The sequence below is a fragment of the Chenopodium album genome, chromosome 22 (genome assembly GCF_948465745.1).
Source record: "Chenopodium album chromosome 22, dcCheAlbu1.1, whole genome shotgun sequence".
NCBI lineage: Eukaryota > Viridiplantae > Streptophyta > Magnoliopsida > Caryophyllales > Amaranthaceae > Chenopodium > Chenopodium album.
In genome coordinates, this window is record NC_137855.1 from 6937537 (window position 1) to 6949396 (window position 11860).

General features: G+C 34.9%; 2 protein-coding genes and 1 non-coding gene across 3 annotated transcripts; 1 reads left to right on the forward strand and 2 right to left on the reverse strand.

The window, feature by feature from the left end:
* Positions 1-1367: 1367 nt before the first annotated feature.
* LOC145606374 (U4 spliceosomal RNA) lies at positions 1368-1522 on the forward strand. Its single transcript, XR_014105268.1, has one exon. It is a non-coding gene; the product is annotated as a U4 spliceosomal RNA (small nuclear RNA).
* A 1328-nt stretch (positions 1523-2850) lies between these two features.
* LOC145605395 (uncharacterized) lies at positions 2851-5647 on the reverse strand. Its single transcript, XM_081661435.1, has 8 exons — positions 5200-5647; positions 4776-4842; positions 4641-4680; positions 4184-4316; positions 3978-4049; positions 3461-3541; positions 3210-3271; positions 2851-3124 (listed from the first exon to the last, which is right to left on the reverse strand). Exons 1-8 carry the CDS (start codon positions 5473-5475, stop codon positions 3046-3048), a joined length of 810 nt encoding a protein of 269 aa, XP_081517561.1. The 5' UTR covers positions 5476-5647; the 3' UTR covers positions 2851-3045.
* Positions 5648-7664: 2017 nt separating this feature from the next.
* Positions 7665-11547, reverse strand: LOC145604486 (large ribosomal subunit protein eL19y-like). The gene is made up of 5 exons (XM_081660369.1): positions 11319-11547; positions 9276-9398; positions 8751-9064; positions 8008-8063; positions 7665-7917 (listed from the first exon to the last, which is right to left on the reverse strand). The coding sequence occupies exons 1-5, from the start codon at positions 11428-11430 to the stop codon at positions 7893-7895; spliced, it is 630 nt and encodes a 209-aa protein (XP_081516495.1). The 5' UTR covers positions 11431-11547; the 3' UTR covers positions 7665-7892.
* Between the last annotated feature and the right edge of the window lie 313 nt (positions 11548-11860).

The following is an 11860-nucleotide window of genomic DNA, read 5'->3' on the forward strand; positions in this document are numbered from 1 at the left end:
TCATTAGTGAAATAAGTCTACAACCAATTATGTTCCTTGATGACTAGAATCACTAGTTTTGAATGTAAAGATAAATAAAAATATTTTAAAAATTGTTCTCCATCTATTCACCTAGCTCTTACTTTGCACTTCAAATTTTTTACTCTCTTTGTAATTTATTTGTTTTGATTATATTAGATCAGGAAAAAAACAAAAAAAAACCCTCAAAACATATAAAACTAGACATTAGAAAAATTATAACAATTTTTTTGTTTTATTTTATTTTTACGAAGTCCAAAACACCTTTTTTTTTTTTTTTTTTTGACAGCTGGGAAACAAGAATAAAACCAGAATGATACCCCTAACCGAGTATCCTGGCCCGAACTGTCAGGTTGTGGGCTCTAGAGGTGACATTCCTGGAGACATGACAACAACAAAAATAGGAAAGACTAGAACTTAGTTGAAGGATATCTGCCGCCAAATTTTGCAGGTTCTAACCAAAAACACCTTATAGACAACGAGAATAAAGCCTAGATGAAAAGAGGAGGGGAAAAAAATTTAACTTTTGATATACTTTCACTATGTGTAAAGAGAGTTTCAAGTGTGAGTGACGTGAACAGAATTTAGTAACTAGTATTAAAATCACCCTTATAAATCATACGAATGTGAAATAGATGACATCCACAACAAATCAACAATATCTTATTGAAATTCCGCTTATCTCTGTTAAGCGCATTGCATTTGAAACATTGTAGCTGACAATCTAACAAGTAATTAGCAATTTTACCTCAACTTAAAGTTTTAAAAGGTAGCTACAAACTACTTCTACAACGGTGTATATATTATGAACTGAAATTATAGGACTCTCCTTATTATCAATGATACTAAGCTAATTAAGCTTGGTCTAATATCAATGATACTAAGCTAAGCTTGGTCTAATGAGGCTATACCTTCTATGAGGTTAGGGGTTAAATCTTCAATGGATACATTTAAAGGGTGATGATCTCTTACCTTTCCCCCTTACTCTTAAAGTTTTTGACCCGAATATTAGTGGACCATAAAAAAAATCGTGAGAGTTGACATTTACTCAAGATCAATCTCATTACCTTTACAAAAAATCCTTATTAACAAAGATGAGTATGTTTATACTGTATTAATTTGATACACCAACGAATATGTGAATTCTTCAATATAAATTATAAAAGAAACAGTACTCTTAACAACCCACAACAATCGCTTTAATGGGCCGTAAATCGTGAGAAGGGACTCAAGAGAGGATGTTCATTATCGCGCATGATATACAACATAAAGTATCCCACATCGACAGATGAGAATAGACTGCAAGCAAAGGAAGGATATAAAAGCAAACTTTGAATATAGAATAAATTATCTTTGCGCTTGGGGCAATGACGCAGCTAGTGAGGTAATAACCGAGGCGCGTCAATTGCTGGTTGAAAACTATTTCCAAACCCCCTCTTCGGCCTGGGCTTGACCTTGGCCGTCGAGAATTTCTGGAAGGGCTCCCTCTTACGAGGGTAAAGCTCTGCAATTCCTAGTTAAAATTTTAATCGTTATTAGACAATGTCATTTATAACAATAAATCATGAGTTAATGTTATAATTGACGTATCAATCTAAAGTGTTATCTTTGATGAATGTAAATTACTTAAAGTGGGAGAAGATTGTGGTAATCAAGCTACTGTACTTAGTGCTGTCAAATTTCAAACCGAAACTGTTTAACTGCCCGAAATCAACCGACCCAAATGAGAACCGAACCGATTAAAAACCGATTTTTTTGAAACCGAAAACCGAACCGAAAAAGAACCGAACCGTATCTAACCCGAAACCGGTTCCAACCCAAAACCGTTTAAATTGGAAAAAAAAACCGCTTACACCGAACTGTTAGCAAACTGCTACCCGTTTGCACCAAACCATGTAAAAACCGAACTGATCGTAAACCAAATGGTTATAAACTGAACCGTTTATGAACCAAACCGCTTCTAAATCGAACCGTTTACAAACTTTTTTATATAATTAAATGGATTTTTTTTTTTGACGGGAATATAATTAAATCGAACCGTTTACAAACTTTTTTTTTGACGGGAATATAACTAGTAAGATCAGTATGACTAAACTTGAAACAGAACATAATATGTATTTATAAAATCAATGAGAATTTGTTTATAATATGATATGCCTAAATATGAAATGATTCGCGACTTTATATAAAACTTGTGAACGCAAAAGGTTAGCAAGTACTATCAAATTTCAAACCAAAACCATTTAACTGCCCGAATCCAAACAACTCGATAAACAATTTATTTTTTGAAACCGAAAACCGACCCGAACCGTAATTTAGTAAACTTGTAATGGAACCGATATGAATGACGTTAAAGTGGTTAAACCATCGAAGAACCAAACCAGTTATAAACTGAACCGAAAAAGAACCGAACCAGTTTAAAACTGAACCGAAAAAGAACCGAACCATTTATAAACTGAACAAAAAAAGAACCGAACTGTTTCTAACCCGAAACCGTTTACACCGCACCGTTAACAAACCGCAACCCGTGTGCACCGAACCGTTTACTACCCGGACTGTTTACAACTTAAACCGAATTAAAACCGCTTAAGAATAAACCGAAACCGAATCGAACCGATAACTATTTAAACCGAACCAAAACCGACCCGTGAGACAATTAAACCGATTCCAAACCGACCCGATTAAATACCGAACCGATTTCAAACCGAACCGAAACCGAACTGTCAAACCGTTTTGACAGTGCTAACTGTACTCATTTCAATAACAAAGTAGCCATCCACATTAATTATCTGCATAAATTGTGTTGGTTGATTGTAACTATTAAAATGGGAATTGCCAAAATTTTGGTTATTCATGACCAAACTCCTTGTATGTTTAATAATTGCAAGAAAAAAATGTCTCGACTGCTATGCCAAGATCTCTTCATATATAACTCAAGGCGATTACATTGTCTTTCATGTCAAAACACAGATCTAAGATGGATTTGAATACGATGATCAGCTCTAGACCAAAATCCAAATGTTGGTCTCAAGTCGAAGTTGGATTTAAGCTCCAGTTTCTACAGATACAATGGACCTTGGCTAAAGAAGCCATGTAATCGTCAGACCTGCAATGAAGATTTTGGCAAGAAATTTAGATGGTTATAATGAAAGCAGTCTGTAAATTTGTAGGTATGGGGTATGGTGATAGACCTTTGTGCATAAGGGGATTGGCAAGCAGCAACTATATAATTCTTAGCTGGGTTTTCTTCACCCTGCAAAATCAGAAACCAGTTGAGGCTGTCATGGACGGGTACAAGCATCCTAATTAATCACACACTGATTATGCATTAACAGCATTAAATTTTCACATCGTGTTTTTCTGAAGCCGGTAGAGGTTAGTCTGTAATAATTATATAATATAAGGAAATAGTACATGAGAATAAAGGGATTCAATACAGTACCATTGCTTCATGATAGAGGCCAGCATACAAAGATGCATAAAAATATTCTCCATCTCGACTGTTTGAGAATGTATCAACCAGCTACGGAGAAAGAAATCATAGATTAGAGTTATTCAGTAATACATACAAGAGCATGAGCAGATCACATCACCCTCCAAACCCCCACACCACCAAATAATCTGTAAGAGTTGCACCAGAATTATAGCTCTTTGGAAATTAGATTCAGAATTAAGCAGATATGTACTAGATATATTGATAGAATACAGAAGAAACAGATCTCTGATTAATATTCAACTTTAGATAACCATAAAAGCATTTAACAAAAGCGCAACTTTTGAAATGGAAAGAGTAATAGTTTCTTGTTTCATGTAACGCAGAAGGGCATTTTGTCCCACTCCCCACATACTAGAATGCTTAGCAAGCCATACTGCAATTTTTATAAACCAGTTAGCTAGAAGAAACTACAAAAACAGCCACTTTATTTCAGATTTCCAGTTATGAGTCTTGTAACTAGTACCTTCTGAGGATCACCACCATCTTTGAACATGTCGTAGACTTGGCGCATCACCGGTCTTGGATCTCTACCAACCTAAGAAAATGGTTGAAATCAATAATGGTTAATCACACAGAAAACAGAACTGGTGGTAATCAGTAATATCGGTGTTCATAGACATTTGAGCATTCAATTGCAAGCATTCAGTGCTGAAGTTTTAACAAACTAACCTCAAGATAACGTTTCCTAGCTTCATCAACCCCATATAGTCGAGCTTCACAAAGGAAGCACCAAATTGACTCCTCTGTATCATCTGGGTTCTGAGCTACATCCAACCTGAATTGCTCCGCGCCTTCTTCAAACCTATCAAAAATTCAAAAGCAATAATTTCTCTCAAAATTACTCCAAGAAAAAGACAGAAACATGTACTTTTACAGATACCAAATGTTCAAAGTTGCCACATCTTGTCTCCAAAAGTTAAGTGTTTGTTAGAGGATTGCATCAACTATCTGGTGTTACTGATATACTTCATATATATGGCTATATGCTCTACAACTGCAAAGTTTATGGCTAATAGACATTGTTCATCATCATTTAGCTATCATACATTCATTTGGAGTAATTAGTTAATTACATTAGAAGCATATTTCTCCAGGGAAAATAAGGATTCATGTAAGCAGATAGTACCTGTGTAGATAGTAAAGAGACAATCCTCTTTGCCAAAGATCTGAAAAAGACCCACATCGATAAAATAAATAGTGAACAAATTATTTAGTGCAATAACAAATTCAAAATTTTCTTTTTCTAAATTTACAGACATACATGCCTTTTGACGAGGATCAAGCTCAATTGCTTTATCAAACTCCACAACAGACCCCATTACATCACCCTTCATAAATTAAAAATAAATTAAGATGAACAACACTTCGCATTGAAAGGCAATTATAAAACGGAACAAAATTAAATCGAAATCAAAGACCCTAAATCAACAGTGTCAAAAAATTATCTTTCTTCAATGCAGGACAACTTTGCCTTTGACGGAGATTATTCCCTTTTTTTCCAATAAGGGACAACACTTCGTATTAAAAGACAATTATAAAACGGAACAAAATTATATCGAAATCAAAGAACTAAATCAACAATGTCAAAAAAGTATCTTTCATCAATGCGGGACAACTTTGCTTTGACGGAGATTATTCCTTTTTTTTCCAATGTGGGACAAGTTAGTCGTAAAAAAAGAAATCACCTGTCTAAACAGCTGCATACCGCGGCGAATGGCAAGAGCAGCTTCGCGGGGATTATTGTTGGCGCCTCCAGTCAAAGCATTCCAAATGCCTGAAACTGAAGGAAGAAATGTCCTCCTTGTGAGAGAGATTGAGGAGAGAGAAAGTTGATCATAATTAGTGGGTGATTTGGAAGTAAATGTGATTGGAAATGGTAATTGTTGAAGGTTGGATGATGTTTTGAGGGAGAAGATTGAAATTGTTTTGATTGTGGGATTGAGAGTATTATTTAAGCTCATTTTTTTGTTTGAATTTGTGCAATATTTGAAGGTTGTTGTTGTTGTTGTTGTTGTTGTTGTTGAATTCTTTGAAGGCAAAGGTAGAGAGTAAAGAGAAATGGGGTAGGGAAGAAAGATAAGGCGCGTAAGGCTAAGCTGTAACTACAATACCTAACTTTGGGCTGATACTCAATTGCTCATCTTTCAATCCAAGCCCAAATATGGCGAGTTTATTTAAAGAATGAGGTTGTGATTTAATTACTTTGTTGTCTATTATAAGAAAACGGATTAAGTATTATTTTTGAGTTTTAAGATATTGATGATAAAGCTATTTTTAATCCTAACAATAAATGTTGGTCATTTAGTAGATTGAAAATTACGAGTCTGAATGTTGCCTTGTCTTAATAGCCAAGTAGACAACAATTAGGATTATATATTTATATTACTTCCTCTTTTTCACCTTTGCTAATACACATTTTTAAATTAAATTTTTATTTTGTGATCAAATTATTTTGTAATCTAATAAGATTACTCATGACTAAGACTATATATAATTCTAAATGTTGCGATTGAAAATAATAGCCCAGGGTCTATTCAAGGTTATTAGTCAGCTAAAAAAACAGCAATTCAGACATTATGCGGGTTGCAACTTTTAAGTGCCGGGATTTTTGCCACCAATTTACAAAAACATAACTAAACCAAAAGCCACATCCCACTGGGGGTGTTCGGTAAATGGGAATTGGGGGTGGGGGTGGGGAATGGGAATAATAATCCCTAAATCTTTATAAACCCATGTTTGGTTGGTGGGGATTAAAATATACTTCCTCTGTTTTTTTTACTTGACCTGTTTCTTTTATCACGCTTACCAATGCAAAACTTTCACGATTAATAACTTTAATTCTCCATAAGTAAAATTTACAAAAGTTATATATTATGATAGTACTTATTGAGACAAATTCAATAAGATCTCACATGAATATGTTTTTCATTACATACTATTCACAAAAGACGGTCAAAGGAGAGGTGGTGAATAGTGTAAAAGTCAAAGCGGGTCAAGTAAAAAAGAACGGAGGAAGTAACATGAGAATGGGCTTGGGAATATTTAGCTTGTATTCCCTACATTTTATTACTTGAGGGGAGGAGGTAATATTTTAGGGGAAATCACTAAATTGTTAAAAAGACAATACTACCCCTGTTTTGTGGCATATATATACTCTACCTCTGTTGTTCAGTTCATTTTACTTCATTGGGGCGCCATTTTCACTTTCATTTGTCACCATTGTTGATGTGAACAATGTAAGTTGCTTTTTTTTTTTTTTTTTTTTTTTTTTTGTCTTGATGATTGCTAAACATTCAACTCACTTGTCAATTTACTCTTCTACCCGGTTTGTGGGGTGGGAAATTTAGCTTCAATTCAAAAAAATTACAGATCTAGTCATCCATGTATGCATAGTACTTCTTTGTTCTTCAATTGTAAATTTGTAACATACAAAGGAACAAATTAAAAATAAGTGCAGGTGCAAAAAATCACAAGTAGTTGCACTTTTTTAATATACAATATGATAATAAAAGGGCAATCTTGTAAATTTTGCTTTTAATCCCTCTATCATTCCCACATACCAAACATAAGATTTAAAATTTCTCAATCTTATTTCCAAAATATGCCAAACAAGGAATTGGGATTATTTCATTAATTCCCAATCCCACTCCCACCCTATATTCCCCAAATTCCCAATCCCATTTGCCAAATGCCCCGACAATGCAATATTTTTTGGTTAATGAGGAACTAACAGATTCATTGTTCCCTCCACTTGTATAAATTAATTACCTCAATATACAACCAAATGTTTTAATAACCTGAATTCTTTCATCGCTCTTTAATAAGTATGACTTGTAAAAATACTCCGTAATAAACATGCATATCACTCCAATCATTCATAGATGTCCAGGCATTTTAACAATCAATTGAAATGAAAAATGAACTCTTCTGCCACACAAAACAGTATACTATCAGCATGTAAGAACACCATTGACACCACCTCAGAGCTACACATACCAAATGTTATCCAGCCTGACCAGACAACAAAAAGTCAAAAACACAAATCCTTATCGAAGTCAAGCTGGTCAATTAATGATTTCCCAGCACAGCCAGAAAAAGAAACGCCAATAGAATGCATTATGTCACCGACACTCATATAGCTCATAGCACATTACAAAAACTCCAATTGATTATCAAATTTACCAAAACTGTGCAGTAGTTCGTGTCTTTGGCAACCACATCAACCATCGCAAACATAATAGTTTGTCTTGCAATGAATAAAATGAAAAAAACGGAAAAATTTCTTCAGAGGCCAAAATTTGTGATCCAAGTTTAATCAAGTCTTTTCACAATTGCTCCAATGAAAACAGAATTTTAAGACCTACTCGATATAACTGCTTCACTTCTTGGACTTTTTAATTGGCCTGCACAGCGATCATTTGCAAAACTTAATAATTGACATGAATTAAAAAATTCAAAGGCTTATTAATCACAGGTACAAGGGGAAAACGTACTCTGCTGGCTTTGGAGCAGCTGCTGGTGTTGGTGCTGGAGCTTTCTCTACAGGCCCCTGTATAAAACATCAAAATTAAATTTCAGAAGATGAAACAGCAGAGCAAAATATTGCAACGAATGACATAATACAATTCATATCAGACATCAGTGCATTATATAAAGTACAGCAATACTGAGGTGCAAGGTGCATGAGGATGACCACCAGCTAGACAAGGTGACGATACCGTTATAACCCAAGGGAAAAGATTTTGAGATGGGCCATATACACATATAGTAGTATGCACTTTTCCTAATCGCACGTTTAACCTATGTTGATGAACCCCTACTAAATCTGTCTATCTAACACCTCCCATAAGTCCGTACAACTTGTTCAACTACATAGCCCACATAGGCAATTATTTCCCTCCACGTTTTCTGAAATTCAGAAGCTAATCTTAACCTAGATCAACATGCTATATTTGTAAGTTACATGATTTAAAGCATCTTTATTACTACAGTCACCACAAAGTTAAAATCCCAGAATTTTGCCAAATGATAATCACATGGTCATAAGACTCATAAGTCATAACAACCCCCTCAAAAATGATTTCACTAAGCAACCCTATATCATATTAGGGGGCATTTCCATGCTCTCCCCACCTCAGTAAATTATTAAGCCAACAACTTGTATAGACTAAAATAATAGAAAGGGTAATCTCATTAAGTTGGGGGAATCAAGTTAGTTTCATGTCAAAGGACTCACCAATGCAAGACGTTCATCCCTCCTTGCAATCTTTCGTTCCCTGCTAGCCTTGTTCTTCGCACGCCTAGCCTCAAACTGATCAGAGAGATTCTTTTCCCTTGCCTTTTCAGCCTTTGACTTGTGGATGTTCTCCATCAGCACACGTTTGTTTTTAAAAACGTTACCCTTGACCTTCATATACATGTCGTGATACATGTGCTTGTCAATTTTCTTGGACTCCCTGTATTTGCGGAGCAGACGCCTTAGTACACGCATTCTCCTCATCCAAAGGATTTTTGTAGGCAACCTTGCCTCCCTGGTACCCTTACGTTTACCTGGGATCATTTAATAAGTATAGAATAATCATCAAAGAAGAAATAATAACCAAGGCTAGTGCATATTGCATATTTATGGAAAGCATTTTACAGTAATGCTTTGCAGCTGTAGAAAGCCAGAAAACTACTGTGCAAAATATTAATACATGGAGCTGATAAGATGGAACACATATGAGTAAATATGGTAGTCATGTACTGTATCAACACATACCATAGCCAGAGTGACGCCCTTTTCTCTTTGCTACTAGCATTCGGCGAGCACGCGAACGGGAATGGATGTTTGATGGCTTTTTGATGATAAATCCATCTTTGATTAGCTTCCTAATGTTTTGTCCTGAAATGAATCAGCTTTAAGTCAAACACACCTAACATTTATTAAAAAGATGTATATAAGCAATAGCATGTTCACTAGTGAAAATGTCATCCAGTTACATTGGAGCGCATGTCCATTGACCAAAGAGATGGCTCAAGCAGAAAGGATAAATTTATTTACGCACTAAAACATCTCAGAAACCATAATTTCAAAAGAAATCCAAGAATAACTAAGTGCAAGAAAATAATAGATCAATATTTATAAAGATACGCTAATAAGCAATATTTCAAAGAATGACAATTTGATTCATCTGAAGGCATACCCCAAAAAGAACTGAAATAACGTATTAAAAGATAAATACACCCCAATGCTCAAAAGAGTGGAAGGCTCCAGCAGACAGGATACCTCCCAATATCTATTTATTTTCATAATGGCTATAATCACTAGTTCTATAAAGACCCTCCAGTGAATACAAAAGCAGTGACCAATAATAGCAGTGAGGGAAAAAACTGGCAAGCAAAGAAGATATTCCTGATGTTCACTAGCATAAATGTCATCCATTTACATTGGAGCACATGTCCATTGCCCAAAGAGATGGCTCAAGCAGAAAGGATAGATTTTTATACGCACTAAAACATCTCAGAAATCATAATTAGGATTCCAAGAATAACTAAGTGCGGAGAAAATGACAGCATACTTTTGCCAAAACAAAATAACCAATGATACAAGTACAGTACATACAATCAGAAGGCAGACAAGTAATAGCTATTCTCACTAGCACATTATCATCCAATATCATTGGAGAACATCTCCATTGCCAAAATGAGATGGCTCAAGCAGAAAGGATATTTTCTTATACGCACTATTAACACCCCAGAAATCACATTTTTAAACAATTCCAAGTATAGTTAAGTGCGAAGAACATAACAGCATGCATTTTAAAGAGCTAACTAAAGAAAAGTTACAATATATCACATAATGGTGTATAATGTGTAGCTTACAGAACTAAGAACCAGTAAATCATAAAGCAACTCATAAACACAGATATATAATCATTTAATCATAAACAGCTTTGCACTGATGCACATAGTAATAGAGGTGTGAAACTGTAGTTTTTAAAGAATTAGCACTCGCATAGTGCCAGCCAAGATAAAAACTTTTTACATTAATCCCTAGGGTTTCATAACACATCAACCAAAACGCAATTTCTGGTCCTTAATAGCTCTTTAAACTCGAGAACTTCGACTAGTAAATTAAATTTCATATGAAATAACAAACTTGCCTCGCCAAATGCAATGATCAAAGACCTCAACAATCTCAATACGTGTTAGTCCACATTAAATGTCTGATCTCTCGGAAACAAGAGCAAACCTTTATCCCAATAATAAACCGAGAAGGAGAATGCTCATTAAAGTAACGACAGATAAATTTCATATACGCACAGATAAAATCCTCAAAATCATCAACAATGTTTCCAGGAAGAACTAAGTGCGATACCTAAACCCTAATTCTCCTCCAAATGAATAACCTAACCAAACCCTAAAAACTGACATTGCACCCATTAAAAAATAACTCTTTGCTCATCAAATTCAACCTAGTTATTCAAATGTATCCACTCAGAATGCTCAATCAACATCATTCCACCCTAAAACTGAAACTTCTTCGTTTAGAACAGGAAATCCAAACCCAGTAATTACAACTACAAATTAAAGCATATAGAATCTACCCTTAACAAAAATCACTCAAACAAGGTACATTACATTACAACGCAGATTCACAAACAAACCCTTTAACACTAAAACCCCAGAAGAAACAACAAAATACCCAATTAATCATCCATCACCTCGAAACCAACAAATTATCATCACAAATTACAAACAAAAAACACAGAAAATGAAACAAAATAACAACGCTAATCAAAGAGAAGGTTAAGAAATTTACGAGAGTTAGCCATGGAGATCTCATTTGTCTCATTGGGGTCAAGCCAAGTCTTCTTCTTCCCGCATTTAAGTACGCTAGCAGAGAGCCGCTTCTGCAGCTTGAGTACCACCATTTCTGCAACTTCACTCTTTTTTTTGTGAGGAAGATGAAAGCGGCGAAGATTGAAGGAGTTATAGAGTGGTGGTTCACAAGTTTTAACCCAAATTGCAGTGAAACCCTAATTGTGGATACAGATTCAATTAATGGGCCCTTTTGTTGTTGTTGTTGTTGTTGTGTTTTCTAATCTGGGCTTTGGGGTTTTGTGTTTAAAATAAAGGGGATTTAAATTTGTTACTCATAAGCCTGTCAATAAATTTGTTATAACGAAATTTTTATCCTAACATTACTTATTTACATGGGTGATATAAGGGGAAACGGTTGTAGGCAATGGATTTGGATTTGTTATGTACCATTTGGATCTTTGAAAATTGGACCCGAAAGGACCCGTATATTCGGAGTCTTTTTTTATATGGATATGGGTTTTTGAAAATTGGATCCAAAAG

Excerpts from the sequence above, each read along its gene's own strand:
- LOC145605395 (XM_081661435.1), bottom strand. The coding sequence starts at position 5,475 with ATGAGCTTAAATAATACTCTCAATCCCACAATCAAAACAATTTCAATC. Across the intron at positions 4,681-4,775 it reads TGATCCTCGTCAAAAGGCAT|ATCTTTGGCAAAGAGGATTG; the intron begins GTATGTCTGTAA and ends GGTCTTTTTCAG. Across the intron at positions 4,317-4,640 it reads TCTCTTTACTATCTACACAG|GTTTGAAGAAGGCGCGGAGC; the intron begins GTACTATCTGCT and ends AATTTTTGATAG.
- LOC145604486 (XM_081660369.1), bottom strand. The coding sequence starts at position 11,430 with ATGGTGGTACTCAAGCTGCAGAAGCGGCTCTCTGCTAGCGTACTTAAA. Across the intron at positions 9,399-11,318 it reads GATCTCCATGGCTAACTCTC|GACAAAACATTAGGAAGCTA; the intron begins GTAAATTTCTTA and ends GATTCATTTCAG. Across the intron at positions 7,918-8,007 it reads GCTGCTCCAAAGCCAGCAGA|GCCAATTAAAAAGTCCAAGA; the intron begins GTACGTTTTCCC and ends ATCGCTGTGCAG.